Consider the following 27,381-nt stretch of genomic DNA (forward strand, 5'->3'; position numbering starts at 1 on the left):
TGTGCCATGCAATCAGTTTTGCAGACTGAGACGTAATTGTAGTGATATTCATACATTTTAAGATCAGTCTCTAATAATGGAGAGATTTATTGATGAAGGATACCCTCTAGATTTCATCAATAGGGGGTTTTCACAAGCAAAATCTAGGAACAGAGAGGATTTATTGGGAATTGACAATAAACGTGTGAATAATAGACAAAAGAATAGGGAATATGTTTTAATATTTATCACCCAGTTTAATAGGCTTATCAAAGCAGCATTAAGTAAATATTGGTTCATTCTGTTAAAGGATCTGGCAGTTGGGTAATTATCCTCTTTCTACTTTTTAGAGAGCTCCTACCCTTAAGAACAAGCTAGTGTCTAGCAAAATAGTAATGAAACAATCTTATAGGAATTCCAGTTTGAAATCTATTGAGAATCATTTCCTAAACAAGAAAGGTATTTACAAATGTTAGAAGAAAATCTGTGGACTATGCAAGTACATCACTCCACTCTAGAATCACTTGTGATTCCTCATTTGTTGTATATATTTTGGAATGTATTTGTGGACTTCAGTATACACGTGGAACTTCTAGAGCCATCAAAAAAAGAGGGGGCGAACATCTTAGAAATGTGAAAAATGCTTCCTTAAAACAGTGTTCCTAGACATGTGTTATGTAATCATACTTCTAATACTGATACTTTCAAGATTATACCAATCAAATTCATCCCCAAATCTTGGGGTGTAAATAGATATGAGACTCGGGCAGAGAGAAACTTATTGAATTTGGAAGCTACAGGCCTTGTCACCTTTTGGTCTGAATGAGAATATATATATGGCAGCATTCAATGATTAATTCACTGATTGGATGGTTTTTAGGATCCTGCTCATTTTTAGTTTTGTTTTTTTGTACGTCTGCTTTATGTCCACACAATTGTTGATTTGAATTATATATCTGTATCATGTAATATCATGGGGTCCATTTTGCATTTAAAAAAAATAATAATAATTTTTATCTAGTATTAATAATGTTAGATATATTTTGTCTAGATTAAGTGATATCCACAACTGGTTTACCTAGCGATCTTTATATCACTAAGATTTTATTTACTTTTAGGAGGGTAAAATAATTAGTGGTCATTGGTAGCCGATATGACAATCTCCTGGGATTTGTATTAACTTTGCAAATGATCACCGTGATGCAATGTATATATCATGAGAAGCACATGGCTTCTTATAATAAATCACCTCCAATGGTGAATATATAGTTCAATCTTACCCTCTGTCCAATGATTTATTTTCTATGGATTGGTGTTTTTGTCCAATCATAGTATGAATTTTAGACACACCTAATGCCAGGTATTTAAAGGGACACTGAACCCAATTTTTTTCTTTTGTGATTCAGATAGAAAGTTGCTTAAAATTGCATGCTCTAATTTACTCCTATTATCAATTTCTTTCATGTAATTAGCAAGAGTCCATGAGCTAGTGACATATGGGATATACATTCCTACCAGGAGGGGCAAAGTTTCCCAAACCTCAAAATGCCTATAAATACACCCCTCACCACACCCACAATTCAATTTTACAAACTTTGCCTCCCATGGAGGTGGTGAAGTATGTTTGTGCTAGATTCTACGTTGATATGCGCTTTGCAGCAGGCTGAAGCCCGGTTTTCCTCTCAGAGTGCAGTGAATGTCAGAGGGATGTGAAGAGAGTATTGCCTATTTGAATACCATGGTCTTCCTCTAGGGGATCTATTTCATAGGTTCTCTGTTATCGGTCGTAGAGGTTTATTCTCCTACCTCCCTTTTCAGATCGACGAAATACTCTTATATACCATTACCTCTACTGATTCTCGTTTCAGTACTGGTTTGGCTATCTACTATATGTAGATGAGTGTCTTAGGGTAACTAAGTCTTATTTCTATTTATGACACTCAAAGCTATGGTTGGGCACTTTATATGTAAAGTTCTAAATATATGTGTTTAAACTTATATTTGCCATGATTCAGGATAATCAGTATTCCTTCATTCAGACTGTCAGTTTAATTTTTTTGGGAAAATGCATATAAATTTTATTTTTCTTAAATAAAAAAAATGCTTCTATTTATTGCGTCATTCTTGGCGCGAGGCTTTTGGCACAAAAATTTCGTCCTTTCCGGCGTCATAGTTGGCGCCGGAAGTTTTTACGTAATTACGTCATTTTTTTGACGTATGTGTATTGCGGACGTTTTTTTGGCGCCAAAAAATATGGGCGTCATTCTTGGTTCTAAAGTTCTAAATATATGTCTTTAAACTTATATTTGCCATGATCCAGGATATTCAGTATTCCTTCATTCAGACTGTCAGTTTCATTTTTTTGGGAAAATGCATATGAATTAAATATTTTTCTTAACTAAATTTTCAATTGACTTTTTTACTTTAAATTGCGGGCTGTTAGACTCGCGGTGCAAAAAATGCTACAATTTATTGCGTCATTTTTGGCGCGAGATTGACGTTTGACGTCAATGACCTCATTTCCGGCGTCGTAGTTGACGCCGGAAGTTTTCATGTACTTGCGTCATTTTTGGCTCTCGTGTTTGTTGCAGACGTTTTTGGCGCCAAAAAATATGTGGGCGTCATTTTTGGCGCCAGATTTTTAACATTATTTAAGTCTCATTTTTTAGTTGCTTCTGGTTTCTAGAGGCCTGTTCTGTTTGCATTCCTGAAACTGTCATTTAAAGAATTTGATAATTTTGCTTTATATGTTGTTTTTTTATATTACATATTGCAAGATATTTAAAAAACTGTTCCTGTATCAGAAAATGCTGAGGGATTCCTGATGACTGATATCAGTCCTACCAAAGCTAAGTTCATTTATTTTAAAGTTATTAATGTTTATCTTTAGCTATGGTATGTAATAAGTTATCATGATAAACTTTTACATGCAGAGTCCATTAGTATTTATGCATTATATATTGCTATTCTTTTTACATCTAATGTACAAGATATACTTAGGAATTTATAAGAATATTTTTCTGATTCTATTGTAAAGGCTTTGTCTGACATCCCGCCTTCTAATAAAATATTTAGGTCTTTTTTAAACTTCTCATTTAGTTGATGAAGTTTCAAATGACCAACAACATACTGAATTATCCTTCTCTGATGGTGTTTTTTCTCATTCAGAATTTTCTTCATCAGATATTGACACTAACAAATCTACTTTTTTATTTTTAAATAGAGTACATTCGTTCTTTGTTGAAAAGCTGTTGATTATTTTGGATATTGAAGTAACTAGTTCTTTTGATTTTAAGACTAGCTAACATTAAATTCTGCTTATTAACCTTTTGTGGTTTCTTCAGAGGTTTTTTTCTAGTTCCTGATACTAGGGAATGGAATAGGCCGGGAATTTCTTTTATTCCTTCTTTAAGTTTTTTAAATTGTATTCTTTGCCGGCAGTTTTAAGTTTTGAGGAAAGATCCCCCAAGTTAATGGGGCTATCTCTACTCTTGCTAAACATTCTATTATTCCTATAGAAAATAGTATTTATTTTTTTCCTTCAGATGGGAAACTTGTATCTTATTTAAGGAAAATTATTTATTTTCAGGTACTTTTCTTAGACCTGTAATTTATTTGGCTGATGTTGCAACCGCTTCAACTTTCTGGTCGGATACTTTAGTGCAACAAGTATCGGATTATGATTTGTTTAGCATTCTTAAGTTGATCAACATGCTAATAATTTCATTTGTGTTGTCATTTTTTTGATACTTTCGCAAATGAGGTTTAATCTATGTCTTTAGCTATTTTAGCTAGAAGAACTTTGTGATTTCAATCTTGGAATGCTAATTTGATTTCTAAATTGAAACTTTTGATTTGGGTTGTGGATTAATTTTTCAGCGGAATTGGCTCTCTTTATTTTATCCCTCCCTCTCTAGTGACTCTTGCGTGGAAGTTCCACATCTTGGGTATCTGCTATCCCATACGTCACTAGCTCATGGACTCTTGCTAATTACATGAAAGAAAACATAATTTATGTAAGAACTTACCTGATAAATTAATTTCTTTCCTATTAGCAAGAGTCCATGAGGCCCACCCTTTTTGTGGTGGTTATGATTTTTTTGTATAAAGCACAATTATTCCAATTCCTTATTTTTGATGCTTTTGCTCCTTTCTTATCACCCCACTTCTTGGCTATTCGTTAAACTGAATTGTGGGTGTGGTGAGGTGTGTATTTATAGGCATTTTAAGGTTTGGGAAACTTTTCCCCTCCTGGTAGGAATGTATATCCCATACGTCACTAGCTCATGGACTCTTGCTAATATGAAAGAAATGAATTTATCAGGTAAGTTCTTACATAAATTATGTTTTTTCCAAGGTAATAAATTATTTGGTTCACAATTGGATTCAATACTTTCAACTGTTACTCTGGAGAAGGGAGTTTTTTTGCTTCAAGATTAAGTTCTAAGAGTAAATCTTAAATTTATATTAGTTTTTGTTCTTAACCCCTTAACGACCGAGGACGTGCAGGGTACGTCCTCAAAAAAAGGCAGTTAACGCCTGAGGACGTACCCAGCACGTCCTCGGTGTGGAAAGCAGCTGGAAGCGATCCTGCTCGCTTCCAGCTGCTTTCCGGTTATTGCAGTGATGCCTCGATATTGAGGCATCCTGCAATAACTCTAGATGGCCATCCGATGCAGAGAGAGCCACTCTGTGGCCCTCTCTGCACCGGACATCGATGGCCAGTATCGTTGGTGGGTGGGAGGCGGGTGGGCGGCCATCGATGGGCCGGGTAATGTAGAGGGGGGCGGGATCGGGGGCCGATATGGGGGGCGGTGGGCTGGCGTGGGTGGGAACCGCTACACTACAGAAAAGACTGTGCTAAAAGTGTCAGAAAAAAGTATTTTATTTTAAAACAAACAATCAAAGGTATCTAGGAGGGGGTGGGGGTTTGTTCTTTGGTGGGGGGGGGGGAGCTACACTACAGAAAATGGGGAAAAAATAAAGCAACTGTTTTATTCTAAACTGGGTACTGGCAGACAGCTGCCAGTACCCAAGATGGCGGCCATTAAGGCAGAGGGTGAGGGTTAGAGAGCTGTTTGGTGGGGGATCAGTCAGGTTGGGGGCAAGGGGGGCTCCTACACAGCAGCATATGTAAATATGCTTAAAAAAAACAACCAAAAAAGCCTAAATATATCTTTTATTTTAGTACTGGCAGAGTTGCTGCCAGTACTTAAGATGGCGGGGACAATTGTGGGGCGGGGAGGGAAGAGAGCTGTTTGGGAGGGATCAGGGGGTCTGATGTTTCAGGTGGGAGGCTGAGCTCTACACTAAAGCTAAAATTAACCCTGCAAGCTCCCTACAAGCTACCTAATTAACCCCTTCACTGCTAGCCATAATACACGTGTGATGTACAGCAGCATTTAGCGGCCTTCTAATTACCAAAAAGCAATGCCAAAGCCATATATGTCTGCTATTTCTGAACAAAGGGGATCCCAGAGAAGCATTTACAACAATTTGTGCCATAATTGCACAAGCTGTTTGTAAATTTCAGTGAGAAACCTAAAATTGTGAAAAACTTTAACTTTTTTTTTTAATTTAATTGCATTTGGCGGTGAAATGGTGGCATGAAATATACCAAAATGGGCCTAGATCATTACTTGGGGTTGTCTACTACACTACACTAAAGCTAAAATTACCCCAAAAAGCTCCCTACATGATCCCTAATTAACCCCTTTACTGCTGTGCATAATACACGTGTGGTGCACAGTGGCATTTAGCAGCCTTCTAATTACCAAAAAGCCATATATGTCTGCTATTTCTGAACAAAATGGATCCCAAAGAAAAATTTACAATCATTTATGCTATAATTGCACAAGCTGTTTGTAAATAATTTCAGTGAGAAACCAAAAGTTTGTGAAAGAAAAAAACGATTTTTTGTATTTGATCGCATTTGGCAGTGAAATGGTGGCATGAAATATACCAAAATTGGCCTAGATCAATACTTTGGGATGTCTTCTAAAAAATATATATATACATGTCAAGGGATATTCAGGGATTCCTGAAAGATATTAGTGTTCTAATGTAACTAGCGCTAATCTTGAAAAAAAAATGGTTTGGAAATAGCAAAGTGCTACTTGTATGTATTGCCCTATAACTTGCAAAAAAAGGAAAGAACATGTAAACATTGGGTATTTCTAAACTCAGGACAAAATGTAGAAACTATTTAGCATGGGTGTTTTTTGGTGGTTGTAGATGTGTAACAGATTTTGGGGGTCAAAGTTAGAAAGTGTGTTTTTTTTCCATTTTTTTCTCATATTTTATAAAAAAATTTTACAGTAAATTATAAGATATGATGAAAATAATAGTATATTTGAAAAGTCCATTTAATGGCGAGAAAAACGGTATATAATATGTGTGGGTACAGTAAATGAGTAAGAGGAAAATTACAGCTAAACACAAAGACCGCAAAAATGTAAAAATAGCCTTGGTCCCAAACGGACAGAAAATGGAAAAGTGCTGTGGTCATTAAAGGGTTAATAAGGAACGGAATCCTAATTCTTCCCCAAGTAACATGTTTCTAATTGAAAGCTTTCTTCAAAATGGAATGAATTCAAGCCATTTAAAAGATCAAAGTCAGCCCCCAAATTCGACTGAAGGTGTGGCCCTTATTCCAGCTTAGCTGGTAATGGGCATGTTAGGACTTTCTAAAGTTGTTTGGTTCAATTCGGTCCAAACCTCTTAGATTGGGGTACAGAATAGGATTCAGAGTAAGACCGCCTGTGAGAAGTCTTTTTCTCTCTAGCATATTCCAGCTATTCCAGTAAAGGCTCAGACTTTCCTGAAGTGTGTTTCAGACCTGGAGTTATCTGGGTTATTCATACCAGTTCCATTTCAGGAATGGGGTCTGGGGTTTTGTTCAGGACTATTCATTGTCCCAAAGATAGAAAATCTTTTTGAATTGTCATGTAAGAGTACCATCTTTCAGAATGGTGTTTATATGGTCTATTCTGCCTTTTGGTCAGCAAGGGCATTATTTGCCTACAATAGACTTACAGGATGCATATCTTCATATTCTGTTTTCATTCAGATTATTTTCATTTTCTGAGATTCTCTTTTTTAGACAAGCATTACCAATTTGTTGCTTTTCCTTTCTGGCCTAGCTATAGCTCTAGGAATCTTTTCAAAAGGTTCTCGGTGTTTCCTTATTTGGACGATATCGTGGTATTTGCTCAGTCTTTTCGTTCTGCAGAATCTCATACGTTTCAACTTCTGTTGTTTCTTCAAGGACATGGTTGGAGGATCTTTTTACCAAAGTTCCTTGATTCCTCAAGACAAGGGTCACCTTTTTTAGGTTTCCAGATAGAAACAAAGACATTGACACATTCTAACAGACAAGAGACAATTTTTATTGGGTTCAGCTTCTCGGAACCTTTAGTCTCTATTTTTTCCTTCAGTAGCTATATGCATGGAGGTTTTAGGTCTCATGACTGCAGCATTGGATTTGATTCTCTTTGCTTATTTTCATATGAAACCTCTTCAGTTTTTAATGCTGAATTAATGGTGCAGGGATTATTCTAGGATATCACATTTAATATCCTTGAATCCCAATATTCAACTATCTCTGACTTGGTGGTAAGATCACCATCTTATAGTTCTACGGGTCTCTTTGGTTCATCCAACCTGGACCGTGAGCACAACATATGCGAGTCTTTTAGGTTGGGAAGCTGTCTGGGGTTCTCTGACAGCACAAGGGGTTTGGAAATCTCAAGAGGCGAGATTATCTATCAATATTTGGAACTCCGTGCGATTCTCAGAGTTCTTCAGTTTTGGCTTCTATTTGAAGAGAGAGACGTTTATTGGTTTTTAGACAGACAATGTAACAAATGTAGCGTATGTCAATCATTACGATGGGACTCACAGTCCTCAGGCTATGAAAGAAGTATTTTGGATACTTGCTTGGGCAAAATCCAGCTCCTGTCTAATTTCTGCGGTCCATATCCCAGGTATAGACAATTGGGAAGCGGATTATCTTTGTCATCAAGCTTTACATCCGAGAGAATGGTCTCTTCACCCATATGTCTTTTTGTTCAAGTTGTTCAGATGTGCGGGCTTCCAGAAATAGATCTGATGGCATCGCATCTAAACAAGAAACTTCCCAGGTACCTATCTAGGTCCAGGGATCCTCAGGCAGAAGCAGTGGATGCATTGACACTTCCTTGGAGTTATCAACCTGCCTATATTTTTCCACCTCTAGTTCTTCTTCCAAGAGTGATTTTCAAAATCATCATGAAGCAATTGTTTGTGCTGCTGGTGGCTCCAGCATGGCCGCTCAGGTTTTGGTATGTGGATCTTGTTCAGATGTTCAGTTGCCAACCTTGCCCATTTCCATTAAGGCCAGACCTTATATCTCAAGGTTTGTTTTTTCATCAGGATCTCAAATCGTTAAATTTGATGGTATGGAGATTGAATGCTTAGTCATAGAAGTTTCTCTGACTCAGTGATTAAAACTATGTTGCAGGCTCGTAAATCTGTGTCTAGAAAGATTTATTTTCGAGTTTGGAAGACTTTCATTTTCATGGTGTTCTTCTCATAAATTCTCTTGGCATTCTTTTAGAATTCCTAGATTTTTTTCAGTTTCTTCAGGATGGTTTAGATAAGGGTTTGTCTGCAAGGTCTTTGAAGGACAAATCTCTGCTCTTTCTGTTCTGTTCCACAGAAAAATTGCTAAACTTCCTGATATTTGTTTTGTACAGGCTTTGGTTCGTATCAAGCATGTCATTAAATCAATTTCTCCTCCTTGGAGTCTTAATTTGGTTTTGAAGGCTTTACAGGCTCCTCCGTTTGAGCCTACGCATTTTCTGGACATTAAATTACTTTCTTGGAAAGTGTTGTTCCTTTTGACCATCTCTTCTGCTAGAAGAGTTTCTGTTTTATCTGATCTTTCTTGTGAGTCTCCTTTTCTGATTTTTCATCAGGATAAGACGTTTTTTGCGGACTTCGTTTACATTTTTTCCTAAAGTTGTGAACTTTAACCTAAGAATTCTCTGGAGAGATCTTTACATTCTTTGAATGTGGTAAGAGCTTCAAAATATTATGTTGAAGCTATTTTCAGGAAGACTTCTAGTCTATTTGTTATCTTTTCCAGTTCTAGGAAAGGTCAGAAGGCTTCTGCCATTTTTTTGGCATCTTGGTTAAAGCTTTTGATTCTTCATGCTTATTTGGAGTCGGGTAATTCCCTGCCTCAGAGGATTATGGCTCATTCTACTAGGTCAGTTTCCACTTCCTGGGTTTTTAAGAATGAAGCTTCTGTTGATCAGATTTGCAAAGCAGCAACTTGGTCTTCTTTGCTTATTTTTTCCTAAATTCTACCATTATGATGTTTTCTCTTCTTCAGAAGCAGTTTTTGGTAGAAAAATACTTCAGGCAGCTGTTTCAGTTTGATTCTTCTGCTTATATTTTCAGTTTTTTTCATTATATGATTAAAACTTTTGATTTGGGTGTGGATTATTTTTTCAGCGGAATTGGCTGTCTTTATTTTATCCCTCCCTCTCTAGTGACTCTTGCGTGGAGTTCCACATCTTGGGTATTTGCTATCCCATACGTCACTAGCTCATGGACTCTTGCCAATTACATGAAAGAAAACATAATTCATGTAAGAATTTACCAGATAAATTCATTTCTTTCATATTGGCAAGAGTCCATGAGGCCCACCCTTTTTATGGTGGTTATGATTTTTTTGTATAAAGCACAATTATTCCAATTCCTTGTTGATGCTTTTGCTCCTTTCTTATCACCCCACTTCTTGGCTATTCGTTAAATTGAATTGTGGGTGTGGTTGCGGTGTATTTATAGAAATTTTCAGGTTTGGGAAACTTTGCCCCTCCTGGTAGGAATGTATATCCCATTATCCCATACGTCACTAGCTCATGGACTTGCCAATATGAAAGAAATGAATTTATCAGGTAAATTCTTACATAAATTATGTTGTTTTTTTTGGTCTTTAGATTTTTTTTTATGCGGGGGGGGGGCAGCAGTGGGGCCCTTTCACATGTGCGTGTTGCGGTGGTTGAGTCGAGGGACTCAAGTGCGTTGACTTTAAGCGGCTGGCCGACTTCCTTTTCATCTGGCTGTCAGTAGTACTGGTTTTATGAGGTTGTTTTCATAATTTCATTAGGCATACTGGCTGTCTTAAATTAAAGTTTTGTATGTTACAAGCGACCAGTTTGCTTTCTGAGATGTCTGTGTGTATTAACAGGAAGTTGTAAAGGAGACGTCAGATTGTTTTTAAGAATTTGCGGCCCAAACATTTTAATAAAACTATTCTCTTACACACACACACACACATATATACATATACACATACATATATATATATATATATATATATATATATATATACATTAACTGTAAAGCATCTATTCTCTGTGCCAAAAAACAGATTCTCTCTATGTGAAAAGAAAGTATTGGTTCGCTGTACAAGCATTGTTTCTCATAGATACTCTGTACACAAAAAATAAGTTTGTAGATTGTACAGACAAAAAAGTAGGTTCTCTGTACAGTAGAAAGACTGCAAATTTGCTGTACATAAAAAAGAGCACAGATTCGCTGTACAGACAAAAGACTGCAGATTTGCTGTACATAAAAAAGAGCACAGATTTGCTGTACAGACAAGACTGCAAATTTGCTGTACATAAAAAAAAGAGCACAGATTCGCTGTACAGACAAAAGACTGCAGATTCACTCTGCAGAAAAAAAACCTGCAGATTCGTTGTACAAAAAAGGTTCTTTGTACAGAAAAAAGGCTGCAGATTTGCTGTACAGAAAAAAGCACATATTCGCTGTGCAGAAAAAAAATCCTGCAGATTTGCTGTAAGGAAAATGTTCTCTGTACAGAAAAGAAAGTGTAGGGTCTCTAGAGGGAAAAAAAAGATTGCACTGTTGGCATAAATTAACACACACAGAACCATGTCAAGGTCTCTCCCTCCTTGGGTCTCTCACACACACCTAAACATATACATACACAACCATACACATACAGACACACACACAACCATACACAGACACACAGACATATATACACACATATACAACCATACACAGACACATATACATACACACACACACACACAAACACACACACACATATATATATATATATATATATACAACCACACACAGACACACAAACATACACACATATATACACACACAGACATACACACATATATACACGCACATACACACACACACACATATATATATACATACACATATATACACACATATAGACACACATATATATACATACACATATATACACACACCTATATACACACACACACACATATACACATACACACATATACACATACACAACCATACACATACACACACATACATATATATATATATATATATATATATATACACACATACACAGACACACACATATATACACACACATACACACACAATCACAACAAGGTCTCTTTCTGCAAAAAGACTAGTTATGCTCCCACTGCATGCTCTTTATATATGCTCTCAGCATTTTACATTGAAAACTGTCTGTATTTGGCTTGCCAGGCTATTTACATAATGGTGATGCATCAATAAATGATAGTGTAGTGGGGAAAGACCTGTAAATGTGAAATATTAGAAGCTGGGACTTACCTGTTTGGCTGCTTTGCATAATTAAATGCTTGGTCATTGCCCCCAAGAGCAATATAAATGCAGGAAGGGGGTATTAAGCAGGCCCTCATCCGTTTAGCAGTGATCACACTAAAAAATGCATTCCATCTGCTCTGTTCAAACCCTGCTCTTTTGAAAATGCCCTGACCTGTCTAGAGCAATATCTTTCAACATGATCCACACAAGAGCTTCCTCAATATAAATATAACAAACTTTTAAGTGTTTCTTGAGCATTGTCAATGGCTTCTTGCTAGCTTCAGTACAGTATGGTCTCATGTACCAGCCAAACCAATATATTAACAAGTGAAAAGTTTGTTATATTTATATTGAGGAAGCTCTTGTGTGGATCATGTTGAAAGATATTGCTCTAGGCAGGTCAGGGCATTTTCAAAAGAGCAGGGTTTGAACAGAGCAGATAGAATGCATTTTTAGTGTGATCACTGCTAAACGGATGAGGGCCTGCTTAATACCCCCTTCCTGCATTTATATTGCTTTGGGGGCAATGGTCAAGCATTTACTTATGCAAAGCAGCCAAACAGGTAAAGGTTGACTTAAGCTCTTATAATTATTACCATATAACTGGGTAGTATGAGTCAGGTGAGACATTTGATTGAAGTTCTAATTAATAGATTAGTCATTAGATGATCTCCCAAATTAAATTTATTTCTTTCATGTAATTAGCAAGAGTCCATGAGCTAGTGACGTATGGGATATACATTCCTACCAGGAGGGGCAAAGTTTCCCAAACCTCCAAATGCCTATAAATACACCCCTCACCACACCCACAAATCAGTTTTACAAACTTTGCCTCCCATGGAGGTGGTGAAGTAAGTTTGTGCTAGATTCTATGTTGATATGCGCTTCGCAGCAGGCTGGAGCCCGGTTTTCCTCTCAGTGTGCAGTGAATGTCAGAGGGAAGTGAGGAGAGTATTGCCTATTTGAATTCAATGGTCTCCTTCTACGGGATCTTTTTCATAGGTTCTCTGTTATCGGTCGTAGAGATTCATCTCTTACCTCCCTTTTCAGATCGACGATATACTCTTATATACCATTACCTCTACTGATTGTCGTTTCAGTACTGGTTTGGCTTTCTACTACATGTAGATGAGTGTCCTGGGGTAAGTAAATCTTATTTTTTGTGACACTCTAAGCTATGGTTGGGCACTTTTATGTTAAAGTTCTAAATATAGGTGTTTAAACATTTATTTGCCTTGATTCAGGATGATCAATATTCCTTATTTCAGACAGTTTCATTATTTGGGATAATGCATATGAATTATCAATTTTTTTCTTACCTTTAAAATTGACTTTTTTCTCTGTGGGCTGTTAGGCTCGCGGGGGCTGAAAATGCTTCATTTTATTGCGTCATTCTTGGCGCGAACTTTTTTGCGCAATAAAATTCTTTGTCATTTCCGGCATCGTACTTGTGGCCGGAAGTTGTTCGTCATTGCGTAATTTTTTTTACGTTTTGCGCCAAAAATGTCGGCGTCACCGGATGTGGCGTCATTCTTGGTGCCAAAAGCATTTAGGCGCCAATAATGTGGGCGTCTTTTTTGGCGCTAAAAAATGTGGGCGTCATTTTTGTCTCCACCTTTTTTTCCCATTATTTAAGTCTCATTTTTCTTTTGCTTCTGGTTCCTAGAGGCTTGTTCATTGGCATTTTTTCCCATTCCTGAAACTGTCATTTAAGGAATTTGATAGATTTGCTTTATATGTTGTTTTTTCTCTTACATATTGCAAGATGTCTCAGATTGACCCTGGATCAGAAGCTACTTCTGGAAAATCGCTGCCTGATGCTGGTTCTACCAAAGTTAAGTGCATTTGTTGTAAACTTGTGGTATCTGTTTCTCCAGCTGTAGTTTGTGATGAATGTCATAATAAACTTGCTAATGCAGATTCAATTTCCATTAGTAATATTCCATTACCTGTTGCTGTTCCATCAACATCTAATACTCAGGATGTTCCTGTTAATATAAGAGATTTTGTTTCTATATCTATTAGGAAGGCTATGTTTGTTATTCCTCCTTCCAGTAAGCGTAAAAAATCTTTTAAAACTTCTCAGTTCTCAGATGAATTTTTAAATGAACATCATCATTCTGATTTGTCTGTTTCTGATGAGGATTTTTCTGGTTCAGAGGATTCTGTCTCAGATATTGACTCTGATAAATCTTCATATTTATTTAAAATGGAATTTATTCGTTCTTTACTTAAAGAAGTTTTAATCGCTTTAGAAATTGAGGATTCTAGTCCTCTTGATACTAAATCTAATAAGCGTTTAAATTCGGTTTTTAAACCTCCTGTAGTTATTCCGGAAGTTTTTCCTGTCCCTGATGCTATTTCTGAAGAAATTTCTAGGGAATGGAATAATCTGGGTAATTCTTTTACTCCTTCTAAAATATTTAAGAAATTGTATCCTGTGCCATCTGACAGATCAGAGTTTTGGGACAAAATCCCTAAAGTTGATGGGGCTATCTCTACTCTTGCTAAGCGTACTACTATTCCTACGGCAGATAGTACTTCCTTTAAGGATCCTTTAGATAGGAAGATTGATTCCTTTCTAAGGAAAGCTTATTTATGTTCAGTAATCTTCTTAGGCCTGCTATTTCTTTGGCTGATGTTGCTGCAGCTTCCACTTTTTGGTTGGAGACTTTGGCACAACAAGTGTCAGATCATAATTCTCATAGCATTGTTAAACTTCTTCAACATGCTAATAACTTTATTTGTGATGCCATCTTTGATATCATCAGAGTTGATGTCAGGTATATGTCTTTAGCTATTCTAGCTAGAAGAGCTTTATGGCTTAAAACTTGGAATGCTGATATGTCTTCTAAGTCAACTTTGCTTTCCCTTTCTTTCCAAGGTAATAAATTGTTTGGTTCTCAGTTGGATTCTATTATTTCAACTATTACTGGGGGGAAAGGAACTTTTTTACCTCAGGATAAAAAATCTAAAGGTAAATATAGGGCTGCTAATCGTTTTCGTTCCTTTCGTCAGAATAAGGAAAAGAAGCCTGATCCTTCCCCTAAAGGAACGGTTTCTGTTTGGAAACCGTCTCCAGTCTGGAATAAATCCAAGCCTTTTAGAAAGCCAAAGCCAGCTCCCAAGTCCACATGAAGGTGCGGCCCTCATTCCAGCGCAGCTGGTAGGGGGCAGATTACGATTTTTCAAAGAAATTTGGGTCAAATCGATTCACAGTCTTTGGATTCGGAACATTGTTTCACAAGGGTACAGAATAGGCTTCAAGGTAAGAACAACTGCAAGAAGATTTTTTCTTTCTCGCATTCCAATAAATCCAGTGAAGGCTCAGGTATTTCTGAAATGTGTTTCAGATCTAGAGTTGGCTGGAGTAATTGTGCCAGTTCCAGTTCTGGAACAGGGTCTGGGGTTTTACTCAAATCTATTCATTGTACCAAAGAAGGAGAATTCCTTCAGACCAGTTCTGGATTTAAAAATATTGAATCGTTATGTAAGGATGCCAACATTCAAAATGGTAACTATAAGGACTATTCTGCCTTTTGTTCAGCAAGGGCATTATATATCCACAATAGATTTGCAGGATGCATATCTGCATATTCCGATTCATCCAGATCACTTTCAGTTTCTGAGATTCTCTTTTCTAGACAGGCATTACCAATTTGTGGCTCTGCCGTTCTGCCTAGCAACTGCTCCGAGGATTTTTTCAAAAGTTCTCGTTGCCCTTCTATCTGTAATCAGAGAACAGGGTATTGTGGTATTTCCTTATTTGGACGATATCTTGGTACTTGCTCAGTCTTCACATTTAACAGAATCTCATACAAATCGACTTGTGTCGTTTCTTCAAGAACATGGTTGGAGGATCAATTTACCAAAGAGTTCATTGATTCCTCAGACAAGGGTAACCTTTTTAGGTTTCCAAATAGATTCAGTGTCCATGACTTTGTCTCTGACGGACAAGAGACGTCTGAAATTGATTTCAGCCTGTCGAAATCTTCGGTTTCAATCATTCCCTTCGGTAGCCTTATGCATGGAAATTCTAGGTCTTATGACTGCTGCATCGGAAGCGATCCCCTTTGCTCGTTTTCACATGCAACCTCTTCAGCTCTGTATGCTGAACCAGTGGTGCAGGGATTATACAAAGATATCACAGTTAATATCTTTAAATCCGATTGTACGACACTCTCTGACGTGGTGGACAGATCACCATCGTTTAGTTCAAGGGGCTTCTTTTGTTCTTCCAACCTGGACTGTGATCTCAACAGATGCAAGTCTGACAGGTTGGGGAGCGGTATAGGGGTCTCTGACAGCGCAGGGGGTTTGGGAATCTCAGGAGGCGAGATTACCATTCAACATTTTGGAACTCCGTGCGATTTTCAGAGCTCTTCAGTCATGACCTCTTCTGAAGAGAGAATCGTTCATTTGTTTTTAGACGGACAATGTCACAACCGTGGCATATATCAATCATCAAGGGGGGACTCTGTCCTCTGGCTATGAAAGAAGTATCTCGAATACTTGTATGGGCGGAATCCAGCTCCTGTCTAATTTCTGCGGTTCACATCCCAGGTATAGACAATTGGGAAGCGGATAATCTCAGTCGCCAGACGTTGCATCCGGGCGAATGGTCTCTTCACCCAGAGGTATTTCTTCAGATTGTTCAAATCTGGGGTCTTCCAGAAATAGATCTGATGGCTTCTCATCTAAACAAGAAACTTCCCAGGTATCTGTCCAGATCCAGGGATCCTCAGGCGGAGGCAGTGGATGCATTATCGCTTCCTTGGAAGTATCAGCCTGCCTATATCTTTCCGCCTCTAGTTCTTCTTCCAAGTGTGATTTCCATGATTCTAAAGGAGCGTTCGTTTGTGCTGCTGGTGGCTCCAGCATGGCCTCACAGGTTTTGGTATGCGGATCTTGTTCGGATGGCCAGTTGCCAACCTTGGACTCTTCCGTTAAGACCAGACCTTCTATCTCAAGGCCCATTTTTCCATCAGGATCTCAAATCATTAAATTTGAAGGTATGGAGATTGAACGCTTGATTCTTAGTCATAGAGGTTTCTCTGACTCCGTAATTAATACTATGTTACAGGCTCGTAAATTTGTGTCTAGGAAGATATATTATCGAGTCTGGAAGACTTACATTTCTTGGTGTTCTTCTCATCAATTTTCCTGGCATTCTTTTAGAATTCCTAGAATTTTACAGTTTCTTCAGGATGGTCTGGATAAAGGTTTGTCTGCCAGTTCCTTGAAAGGACAAATTTCTGCTCTTTCTGTGCTGTTTCACAGAAAGATTGCTAATCTTCCTAATATTCATTGTTTTGTACAGGCTTTGGTTCGTATCAAACCTGTCATTAAGTCAATTTCTCCTCCTTGGAGTTTGAATTTGGTTCTGGGAGCTCTACAAGCTCCTCCTTTTGAACCTATGCATTCTCTATATATTAAATTACTTTCTTGGAAAGTTTTGTTTCTTTTGGCCATCTCTTCTGCTAGAAGAGTTTCTGAGTTGTCTGCTCTTTCTTGTGAATCTCCTTTTCTGATTTTTCATCAGGATAAGGCAGTGTTGTGGACTTCGTTTAAATTTTTACCTAAGGTTGTGAATTCTAACAACATTAGTAGAGAGATTGTGGTTCCTTCATTGTGTCCTAATCCTAAGAATTCTAAGGAAAGATCATTACATTCTTTGGATGTAGTAAGAGCTTTGAAATATTATGTTGAAGCTACTAAGGATTTCCGAAAGACTTCTAGTCTATTTGTTATCTTTTCTGGTTCTAGGAAAGGTCAGAAGGCTTCTGCCATTTCTTTGGCGTCTTGGTTAAAGTCTTTGATTCATCATGCTTATGTTGAGTCGGGTAGAACTCCGCCTCAAAGGATTACAGCTCATTCAACTAGGTCAGTTTCTACTTCCTGGGCATTTAGGAATGAAGCTTCGGTTGATCAGATTTGCAAAGCAGCAACCTGGTCTTCTTTGCATACTTTTACTAAATTCTACCATTTTGATGTGTTTTCTTCTTCTGAAGCGGTTTTTGGTAGAAAAGTACTTCAGGCAGCTGTTTCAGTTTGATTCTTCTGCTTATAATTTCAGTTTTTTTCATTATAAGATTTAAACTTTGTTTGGGGTGTGGATTATTTTTCAGCGGAATTGGCTGTCTTTATTTTATCCCTCCCTCTCTAGTGACTCTTGCGTGGAAGTTCCACATCTTGGGTATTTATTATCCCATACGTCACTAGCTCATGGACTCTTGCTAATTACATGAAAGAAAACATAATTTATGTAAGAACTTACCTGATAAATTCATTTCTTTCATATTAGAAAGAGTCCATGAGACCCACCCTTTTTTGTGGTGATTTTGATTTTTTTGTATAAAGCACAACTATTCCAATTCCTTATTTTTTATGCTTTCGCACTTTTTTTCTTATCACCCCACTTCTTGGCTATTCGTTAAACTGATTTGTGGGTGTGGTGAGGGGTGTATTTATAGGCATTTTGAGGTTTGGGAAACTTTGCCCCTCCTGGTAGGAATGTATATCCCATACGTCACTAGCTCATGGACTCTTGCTAATATGAAAGAAATGAATTTATCAGGTAAGTTCTTACATAAATTATGTTTTTTATTATCTTTTATACTTTCTTTTGACTCCCTACTGGGGAGGGGGCTGTGTGTGTGACAAATGGAACCTCTATATACTGTACATCTGTATATAAGTACTGGGGAGGGGTCTGTGTTTGTGACAGAGGAAACCTCTATAATATACATCTGTATATACGTTCTGGGGAAGGGTCTATGTGTGTGACAGAGGGAACCTCGATTGTCATTGGCTCACCCATGTGTTCAATTAGAAACCAGTAGTGCATTGCTGCTTTTTCAACAAATGATACCAAGAGAATGAAGCACATTTGATAATAGAAGTAAACTGGAAAGAAATGTTTTGTTTTTTATGTCCCTTTAAAGTTTAATTTTGACTTTACTCTCCCTTTTTAAAATAGATTTCTCTAAACCTACCCTGGTTTCAATTAAAATGAAGATAGTTTTATCTTTATTTAGTATAGATGCCTACTTATAGGATCATGTATCTCTTATTGAAAGGAAACATATGAATACAAATGAATGATTTTACCTCTTTAGCTGCCAGTAACAAGTGATTTTACCCCCTTGTCTGCCTTTCATTACTTTCTGCTCCATACTGTAGTGCTTATAGGTATGGGGATTTTTTTTTTGTATATGCACTTGTGAAATGACAATATTTAGTTCTTATTAAATATATTTAAGGGAAAATTGTCTCTTTTATATGGCAATTAAAAACATGGTGGGGGAGGGACATATGAGGTGGGAGGGGCAATATGGTAGAGGAGGTGCAGAGGTAGGTGGAGCAAAAAGGTGGTGGAGGGCCCTGCCACACTTTTGCCCGGGGCCCTGGTTGGTCTCAGTCCGGCCCTGATTCTATTCCAATCTGTTTATTGTTCCAGAAGGAAGGAACATTCAGATTCATTCTTGATCTGAAGACCTTAAACAAGTTATTAAGGGTTTCTTCTTTAAAAATAGAAACTATCAGATCTATTTTTCCACTAGTCATCCAAGTTCCGTTCATGACACCTATAGACTTAAAGGATGCTTACCTGCATGTCTCCATTCACAAAGAACATCACAATATTCACTGACCCCATTTACAAGGGTGTCCTTTCTATGAGTACTCAGATTCTCCATGCAGATGTTTTTGACAGATCAACACAAGCTTAAGCCTCAATCAGCCTGTCGGAATCGGCAGTTTCTATGTCACATGTCTGTGAGGTTGTGGGTCTGATGCAACTCTGTTTGCACAGTTTCACTTGTGTCCACTACCATTATGTAGTCTAAACCGTTGAATCGGAGACCACACAAACCTGTCCAGATAGTTAATCTGGGCCCTTTAGTCAAACAGTCTCTGTCTTTGTGGATATCCCCCATTCCAATCTTTCAGGGGATGGTTTTCCCTCATCCATCAAGGGAAATAATTACCATACCAACCACTCTCTAAAATCTCAGGGGGTTTGGTTTTCTCAGGAGGCAAGGTTACCAATAAATATCTTGGAACTCTGTGTGATTTTCAGAACACTTCAGTCTTAACTTCTTCTCAGGTTAGTTCCTTTCAGTCCGTCAACATCATGGTAGTAGCCTATATCAATCATCTGGGTGGTACTCACAGTGTTCTAATGTTTAAAAGACTTTTCGCATCCTGAATTGGAAAGAGCTTCCTCAGTGTGCCATCTCTGCAATTCACATCCCCGGGGTCAACAACTGGTAAGCAGATTGTCTGAGTTGTCAGATTCCTAAATCAGGAGATTTTTGATCAGTTAGTGCATCGCTGAGGTGTCCTGGAGATTGACTTCATGGTGTCACATTTAAGCTAAAAGCTCCCCAAATATGGGTTGAGGTTGAGATATTTTTAGGCGGCATTGATACATACTCTAGCAGCTCTTTTACGCTATCATCTAGTTTATCTGTTCCCTTCAATTGTGACTATCCTGAGGGTGATTGCGTGGACCATACAGGAACGAATCTCTGCTATTTTAAAAGTTGCTGTTGCGTAGCCATGCAGGACTTGTTATGCCAATCTGGGTAAGATGTCCAGCACTCCCTCGTGGCGTCTTCCTTAGCATCCAGATCTATAATCTCAAATTCTATTCTTTTATCAAAATTTTTAATTGCTTAGCTTGTCTGCTTGGGGATTGAACGTTTTGTACTTCCCACAAAGGTCTTTTATGCTTCTTTGGTGGCTACTTTGATTCAGGCTCGCAAGCCAATTACAAGAGAAATGTATCTTCCAGCAGGAAAGGTGTAATTTCTTGATCTTCAGAATGTGGCTACCAGAAACCTACAATTTCTTTTGGAGGGCTTAAATAAAGGCTAATAGGCCAGTACACTGAGGGGTACAGCTTAGTTTTTTGCACAGAAAGCGTGCTCATCTTCCAGTCTTTACTTAGTATCAGACCTGTATACAATCCAATTTCTCTTCCATAAAGTTTGAATTTGGTCTTGAGCTTCAGAAAATATTAACCAGGAGATTGTGATTCCTTATTTGTGTCCTATTCCAATATCATCAAAAGAGAGATTGTTGCATAATCTGGATGTAGTTAGGTCATTGAAATTCTATTTACAGGCTACTAAGGACTTTCGTTAGTCCTCAAACTTGTTTGTTTGTTCTCATGTAAATGCAAGGGCCAAAAGGCTTCTTCTGTTACTTTAGCATCATGGTTAAAAAGTTTGATTCACAGGGCTTTCTTTGAGGTGCTGCAGTCGCCTCCTTTACGTATTAAAGATTAAAGCTCATTCAACTTGTTCTGTGTCTACTTCTTGGCATTTAAAAAGGGAGGCTTCAATGGATCAAAATTGCAAACTGCTGCAACTTGATGGTCCTATGCATACATTTCCATAATTAATAATTTTGCTGTATTTTCCTCAGCAGAGGCGGATTTTGGCAGAAAGGTTCTTCAGGCTGTAGTTCCTAGTAAATAGTTGCCTGCCTTTTTTCCTTTTGTCCCACTCATTTTTTCGTGGACTACATAGCTTGGGTATTAGTTCCCATCAATAAGGAATTGTGTACTCTCACCATCTTAAGAAAGAAAACATAATGTATTCTTACCTGATAAATTCCTTTCTTTCTTGGTGGTGAGAGTCCATGAACCCACCCAGTTTTTGTTTTTCCTAGTTGTCAGCAGTTTCAGTTTGCACCTCTTCCCTACTGTCTTTCATACGTCTTTCTCCTATTCTTGGCTACATGATAGACTGTCAGGGAACAGGAAGTAGGAAGGATATTTAAGCTCTTGGTGTAGGGTATCTTTGCCTCCTCCTGGCGGTGAGGTGATGAATTCCCAAAAGTAGGCAATCATGGTCTCTCATCACCAAGAAAGAAAGGAACTTATCAGGTAAGAATAAATAATGTTTTTTTGGAGAATTATATAATCAGTTGCCTAACTAACAGAATCTATTGCTTTATTTTTTAATTATGTTTTTTTTCACTTTCAGAACAATCCCCATGGTTGAATAATTACCCCACAAGGACAGAAAATACTTTTGGATATATATCAGCCAGGTAAGTAAAATCTCAATTTACGAACAGGCTTACATCACTGCCAAGATTTATCACTGCACATGTCTCTTTAACCTACTACACCAATTCTAAAGTGGTGTTTCTCAATAAACCAGACTTCTCTGACCAGGGTGATTGACAGCTCCTGCTCAAGCACGATAGGCCACGTGACCAGGAGCTGCAAATCACCCAGGTTGGAGAAGTCCGGGTGATTGAGAAAAGCCACTTTAGAGTTGGTGTATTAGGTTAAAGGGACATGAAACCCACATTTCTTTCTAATGACACAGTGAGTCCACGGATCATCTAATTACTATTGGGAATATCACTCCTGCCCAGCAGGAGGCGGCAAAGAGCACCACAGCAAAGCTGTTAAAAATCACCTCCCTTTCCCTCCAACCCCAGTCATTCTCTTTGCCTACGTTAGAGCAAGGAAGTGGTAAAGTTTAGGTGTTAGAAAGAAGATTCTTCAAGCAGTGCAAGATTGTGCTGCTTTGTCCTAGGTTGTAGCCGTAGTCTATATCAGTCTCTTCAGTAGAGCAGTGGTGGCTTTTAAGCAATGGGAACTTGTGGGGTACAATCCTTGCTGCGCCTCCCATATATTTAATGCTGCCCTAACTTTGAAAGCCTGAGTAAGATCAGTCTTTGTTTTCTTCCACAGGTCCATGTGAGGGAACATGCCTCTGAAACCTAGTGAGCTGCCTTGCTGCCTGGCAGATTTCTAAAGGTAAGTGCTAACTTTATATTTTCTGGGAGCATACACCGAAAAAAGATGGCACTTTAAAGTCAGTATTATGGGACAAAAGACATCCTCCTTTGGATTAGGGGATCATTTTATTATGGGCAGTATGGCAGGCACTGGGGACAAGGAGACAGGCTCAGAGGTGGTGTTTTACTTTTTATTATACTCCCAACGGCTTTACAATACATTTAGCCGACCGGGAGGTTAATTTTGTAACGCCCACGATGGGCGGGGTTAACTGAGGCTGCAATTTTCTGTTGCGCGCTTTTCCCCTACACTTCCTGTGTTCCGGAGCGGAGAATAGCTTCTTCACAGATTATCAGCAGTGTTGCGATTACCGGACTGCAGTTTACAGAGAGATAGAAGTTGAGTCCGGATTATCTATCTGAATACTCCATTGTCAGGCAGGTAAGCACCTCAGCAAAACTAAAGCTGAGGTGTAGAGGTTGTCTGGAGTGTTTTTGGGATACGTCATTATTTTACTGCAGAAAAATAAAGCAGTTTCATTTTAAAATTTAAAGGAACAGTAACGTTTTTTGTTTTTTGTGTGTGTGGTATTTTCTAAATAAAATATCAGTTTATTTGTTTATTCTGTTTATTTGTGAATAAAGATGGACCAAGAGGCACTGCAGGATGTTACATGTTCTTTATGTTTTGATGCTAATGTGGAACCACCAATCCCTTTCTGTTCCTCATGTAATTGAGAGAACTTTGCATTACAGGGATAGACTTTTTTCTGAGCCAACATTGTCTAGGGGGGATGCTGTTCAGTAGTCTTCTGACAATGTTCAAGATATGTCGCAGCTTTCTCCTCAAGTGTCCCAAAATTTATCGTCCACTCATCCAATGCCCTGCGCTTCCTCTCTTACTCCAGCTGGAGTTACGTGCAAAACATCGCTTCCCTCATGTCCTCTGCGGTATCTGATGCGTTGTCCGCTTTTCCCATGCTGCAGGAAAAACGCAAGAGGAAATGTAAAGAATCAGTGAGTAAGGTTGCTGACACAGTCGTGGCTATTCCGAATGTCCCCTCCCAGAAATCTGAGGAGGAAGATACTTCGGTAGCATCTGAGGGTGAAATTTCAGACTCAGACAGTGTAATTCCTTCTGCTGATACTGAAGTTGTATCCTTCAGGTTTAAGCTGGAGCATCTCCGTTTGTTACTTAAGGAGGTTTTGGATACCTTGGACGACTCCGACATTACCGTCGTAGTCAATCCTAAGAAGTCTAGTAAGCTAAACAAGTATTTTGTTGTACCTTTCATGGTGGAGGTTTTTCCTGTACCAGATCGAGCTACAGAAATTATTGCTAGGGAATGGGAGAGACCGGGTATCCCTTTTTCTCCATCACCTATATTTAAGAAGATGTTTCCTATAGCAGATTCTATCAAGGAATCTTGGCAGACGGTCCCCAAGGTGGAAGGGGCAATTTCCACGCTAGCTAAGAGGACCACTATACCCATAGAAGATAGTTGTTCCTTTAAAGATCCTATGGATAAGAAGTTGGAGGGGTTACTCAAGAAGATGTATGTACACCAGGGTTTACAATGGCAACCTGCGGTGTGTACTGCTACCGTCACTAGTGTGGCGGCATACTGGTTTGATGCGTTGTCTGATTCTATTCGGAGAGACACTCCTCTTGAAGAGATCCAGGATAGGATCAAGGCCCTTAATTTGGCCAATTGCTTTATTACGGAAGCTTCCCTGCAGGTTATTAAACTGGGAGCAAAGATTTCCAGGTTTACTGTACTGGCCCGCAGAGCTTTATAGTTAAAATCTTGGTCTGCGGATGTGTCGTCTAAGTCTAAGCATTTGGTGATTCCTTACAAGAGAAAGACCTTGTTTAAGCCGGGATTGACGGAAATTATTTCTAACATTACGGGAGGAAAGGGCCATTTCCTCCCTCAGGATAAGAGGAATAAGCAGAAGAGATGTCAGAGTAATTTTCGTTCCTTTTGAAAACTTCAAGGGTAAGCCTTCCTCTCCTTCTTCCAAGCAGGAACAGTCCAAGCCTTCCTGGAGGCCCAAACCAGTCTTGGAACAAGGAAAAGCAATCCAAGAAGCCAGCTACTGACTCAAAGCAGCATGATGGGTCTGCCCCCGATCCTGGACTGGATCTTATGGGGGCAGACTTTCTTTCTTCGCTCAGGCTTGAGTTCGGGATGTTCAGGATCCCTGGGTGGTGGACATCATGTCCCAGGGATACAAACTAAAGTTCAAGACCTTCCCTCCCAGGGGCAGGTTTCTGCTTTCAAGATTATCTGTAGACCAGATAAAAAGAGAGGCGTTCTTAAACTGTGTTCGGGACCTTTCCGACCTGGGAGTGATAGTTCCTGTCCCAATGCAGGAACAGGGTCTGTGGTTTTACTCCAATCTGTTTGTGGTTCCCAAAAAAGAGGGAACCTTCAAACCAATTCTAGATCTCAAAAGTCTAAACAAATTCCTCATAGTACCATCCTTCAAGATGGAAACTATTTGTTCCATTCTTCCATTGGTTCACGAAGGTCAATTTATGACAACGGTAGATTTAAAAGACGCGTACCTGCATGTTCCCATCTACAGGGACCATCACAAGTTTCTGAGGTTTGCATTTCTAGACAAACACTTCCAGTTTGTGGCTCTTCCATTCGGCCTTGCCACAGCTCCCAGAATCTTTTCTGATGGTAGCGGCCATGGACATCATCCCGTTTGCCCCTTTCCACCTCAGAGCTCTGCAGTTATGCATGCTCAGACAGTGGAACGGAGATTATGCGGATTTGTCTCCGTGATTACATCTGGATCAGGAGACAAGGGATTCTCTTCTTTTGTGGTTGTCTCAGGATCATCTCTCCCAGGGAACCTGCTTCCACAGACTCACCTGGGTGATTGTGATAACGGACGCCAGCCTACTAGGATGGGGAGCAGTCTGGGGCTCTCTAAAGGCTCAGGGAACATGGACTTGGACGGAGTCAGTTCTGCCCATAAACATTCTCAAGCTGAGGGCAATCTTCAATGCTCTTAAGGCCTGGCCTCAGCTAGCCTCGGCCCAGTTTATCAGGTTCCAGTTGGACAACATAACTTCAGTGGCTTGCATCAACCATCAGGGGGGAACTCTGAGTTCCTTGGCCATGATAGAGGTAGCCAAGATAATTCAGTGGGCAGAGACCCACAACTGCTGTCTGTCGGCGATCCACATTCCAGGAGTGGACAACTCGGAAGCAGATTTTCTGAGCAGACAGACCTTTCACCCGGGGGAGTGGGAACTCCATCCAGAAGTGTTTTCCAGCTTGGTTCTCAAATGGGGACAGCCAGAACTGGATCTCATGGCATCTCGGCAGAATGCCAAGCTTCCAAGGTACTGGTCAAGGTCCAGGGATCCTCAGGCGGTACTGATAGATGCTTTGGCGGTCCTTTGGAACTTCAGTCTCGCATACCTATTCCCCCCGTTCGCTCTCCGGCCTCGGTTCATTGCTCGAATCAAACAGGAGAGGGCGTTAGTGATCCTCATAGCACTGGCGTGGCCTCGCAAGATCTGGTAATCAGACCTAGTGGAGATGTCATCTCTTCCACCTTGGAGACTTCCATTGAGGAAGGACCTTCTACTTCAAGGGTCCTTCCTCCATCCAAATCTAGTTTCTCTTAAGCAGACTGCTTGGAGATTGAACGCTTAATTTTATCTAAGCGTAGTTTTTCTGAGTCATTTATTGAGACTATGATTCAGGCTCGTAAGCCTGTGATGAGAAAGATTTACCATAATATATGGCGTAAAAATCTGCATTGGTGTGAATCCAAAGGCTACTCTTGGAGTAGAGTTCGGATTCCTAGAATTTTGTCTTTTCTCCAAGAGGGTTTGGAGAAGGGTTTATCGGCAAGCTCCTTAAAGGGTCAAATATCTGCCTTGTCTTTTTATTACACAAACGTCTGGCGGAAGTACCAGACGTGCAATCGTTCTGTCAGGCCTTGGTCAGACTCCTCCCTGGAGTCTTAACCTTGTTCTCAAGGTTCTTCAACAGGCTCCGTTTGAGCCTATGCATTCCTTCGATATTAAACTGTTATCTTGGAACGTTTTATTTCTGGTGGCTATTTCATCTGCTCATAGAGTTTCAGAACTCCCGGCATTGCATTTTGCATTCGGATAAGGTTGTTTTGCATACTAAGTTAGGGTTTCTCCCTAAAGTGGTTTCAGATCGGAACATTAATCAGGAGATTGTTGTTCCTTCTTTGTGTCCTAATCCTTCTTCTCAGAAGGAACGTCTGCTGCACAATCTAGACATGGTGCATGCATTGAAATTCTATTTACAGGCGTCTAAGGATTTTTGTCAGTCTTCTGCTCTGTTTGTGGTTTTCTCTGGAAAACATAAGGGGCAGAAAGCTACGGCTACTTCTCTTTCTTTGTGACTGAAGAGTATCGATGGCCTATGAAACTGCTGGACAGCTGACTCCTGAGAGAGTTACGGCTCATTCTACAAGGTCTGTTTCCTCTTCCTGGGCATTCAAAAATGAAGCTTCTTTGGAACAGATTTGCAGGGCTGCATCTTGGTCCTCTCTTCACACTTTTTCTAAATTCTATAAATTTGATACTTTTGCCTCGGCTGAGGCTTCTTTTGGGAGAAAGGTTCTTCAAGCAGTGGTGCCTTCGGTTTAGGTTCCCTGTCTTGTCCCTCCCTTATCATCTGTGTCCTCTAGCTTGGGTATTGATTTCCAATAGTAATTAGATGATCCGTGGACTCACCGTGTCATTAGAAAGAAAACGAAATGTATGCTTACCTGATAAATTTATTTATTTCTTGACACAGTGAGCCCACGGCCCACCCTGTTTTCTTAAAGACAGGTTTTGTTGGTATGTTATAAACTTTAGACACCTCTGCACCTTGTTGCTTCTTTTCTCTCCTTTTGCTTTGGTCGAATGACTGGGGTTGGAGGGAAGGGAGGTGATGTTTAACAGCTTTGCTGTGATGCTCTTTGCCGCCTCCTGCTGAGCAG

At 39.2% G+C, this 27,381-nt stretch overlaps 1 protein-coding gene across 1 annotated transcript in view; it reads left to right on the top strand.

Moving 5' to 3' along the window:
• Positions 1-27,381, top strand: part of LOC128653403 (centrosomal protein of 164 kDa-like) — a 262,023-nt gene that overhangs the window by 169,563 nt on the left and 65,079 nt on the right. The window contains exon 31 of the mRNA XM_053706655.1: positions 21,621-21,687. Coding sequence (XP_053562630.1) covers positions 21,621-21,687 — 67 coding nt within the window. The remainder of the gene's footprint in view (positions 1-21,620; positions 21,688-27,381) is intronic.

The sequence above is a fragment of the Bombina bombina genome, chromosome 3 (genome assembly GCF_027579735.1).
Source record: "Bombina bombina isolate aBomBom1 chromosome 3, aBomBom1.pri, whole genome shotgun sequence".
In the NCBI taxonomy this organism is placed as follows: Eukaryota; Metazoa; Chordata; class Amphibia; order Anura; family Bombinatoridae; genus Bombina; species Bombina bombina.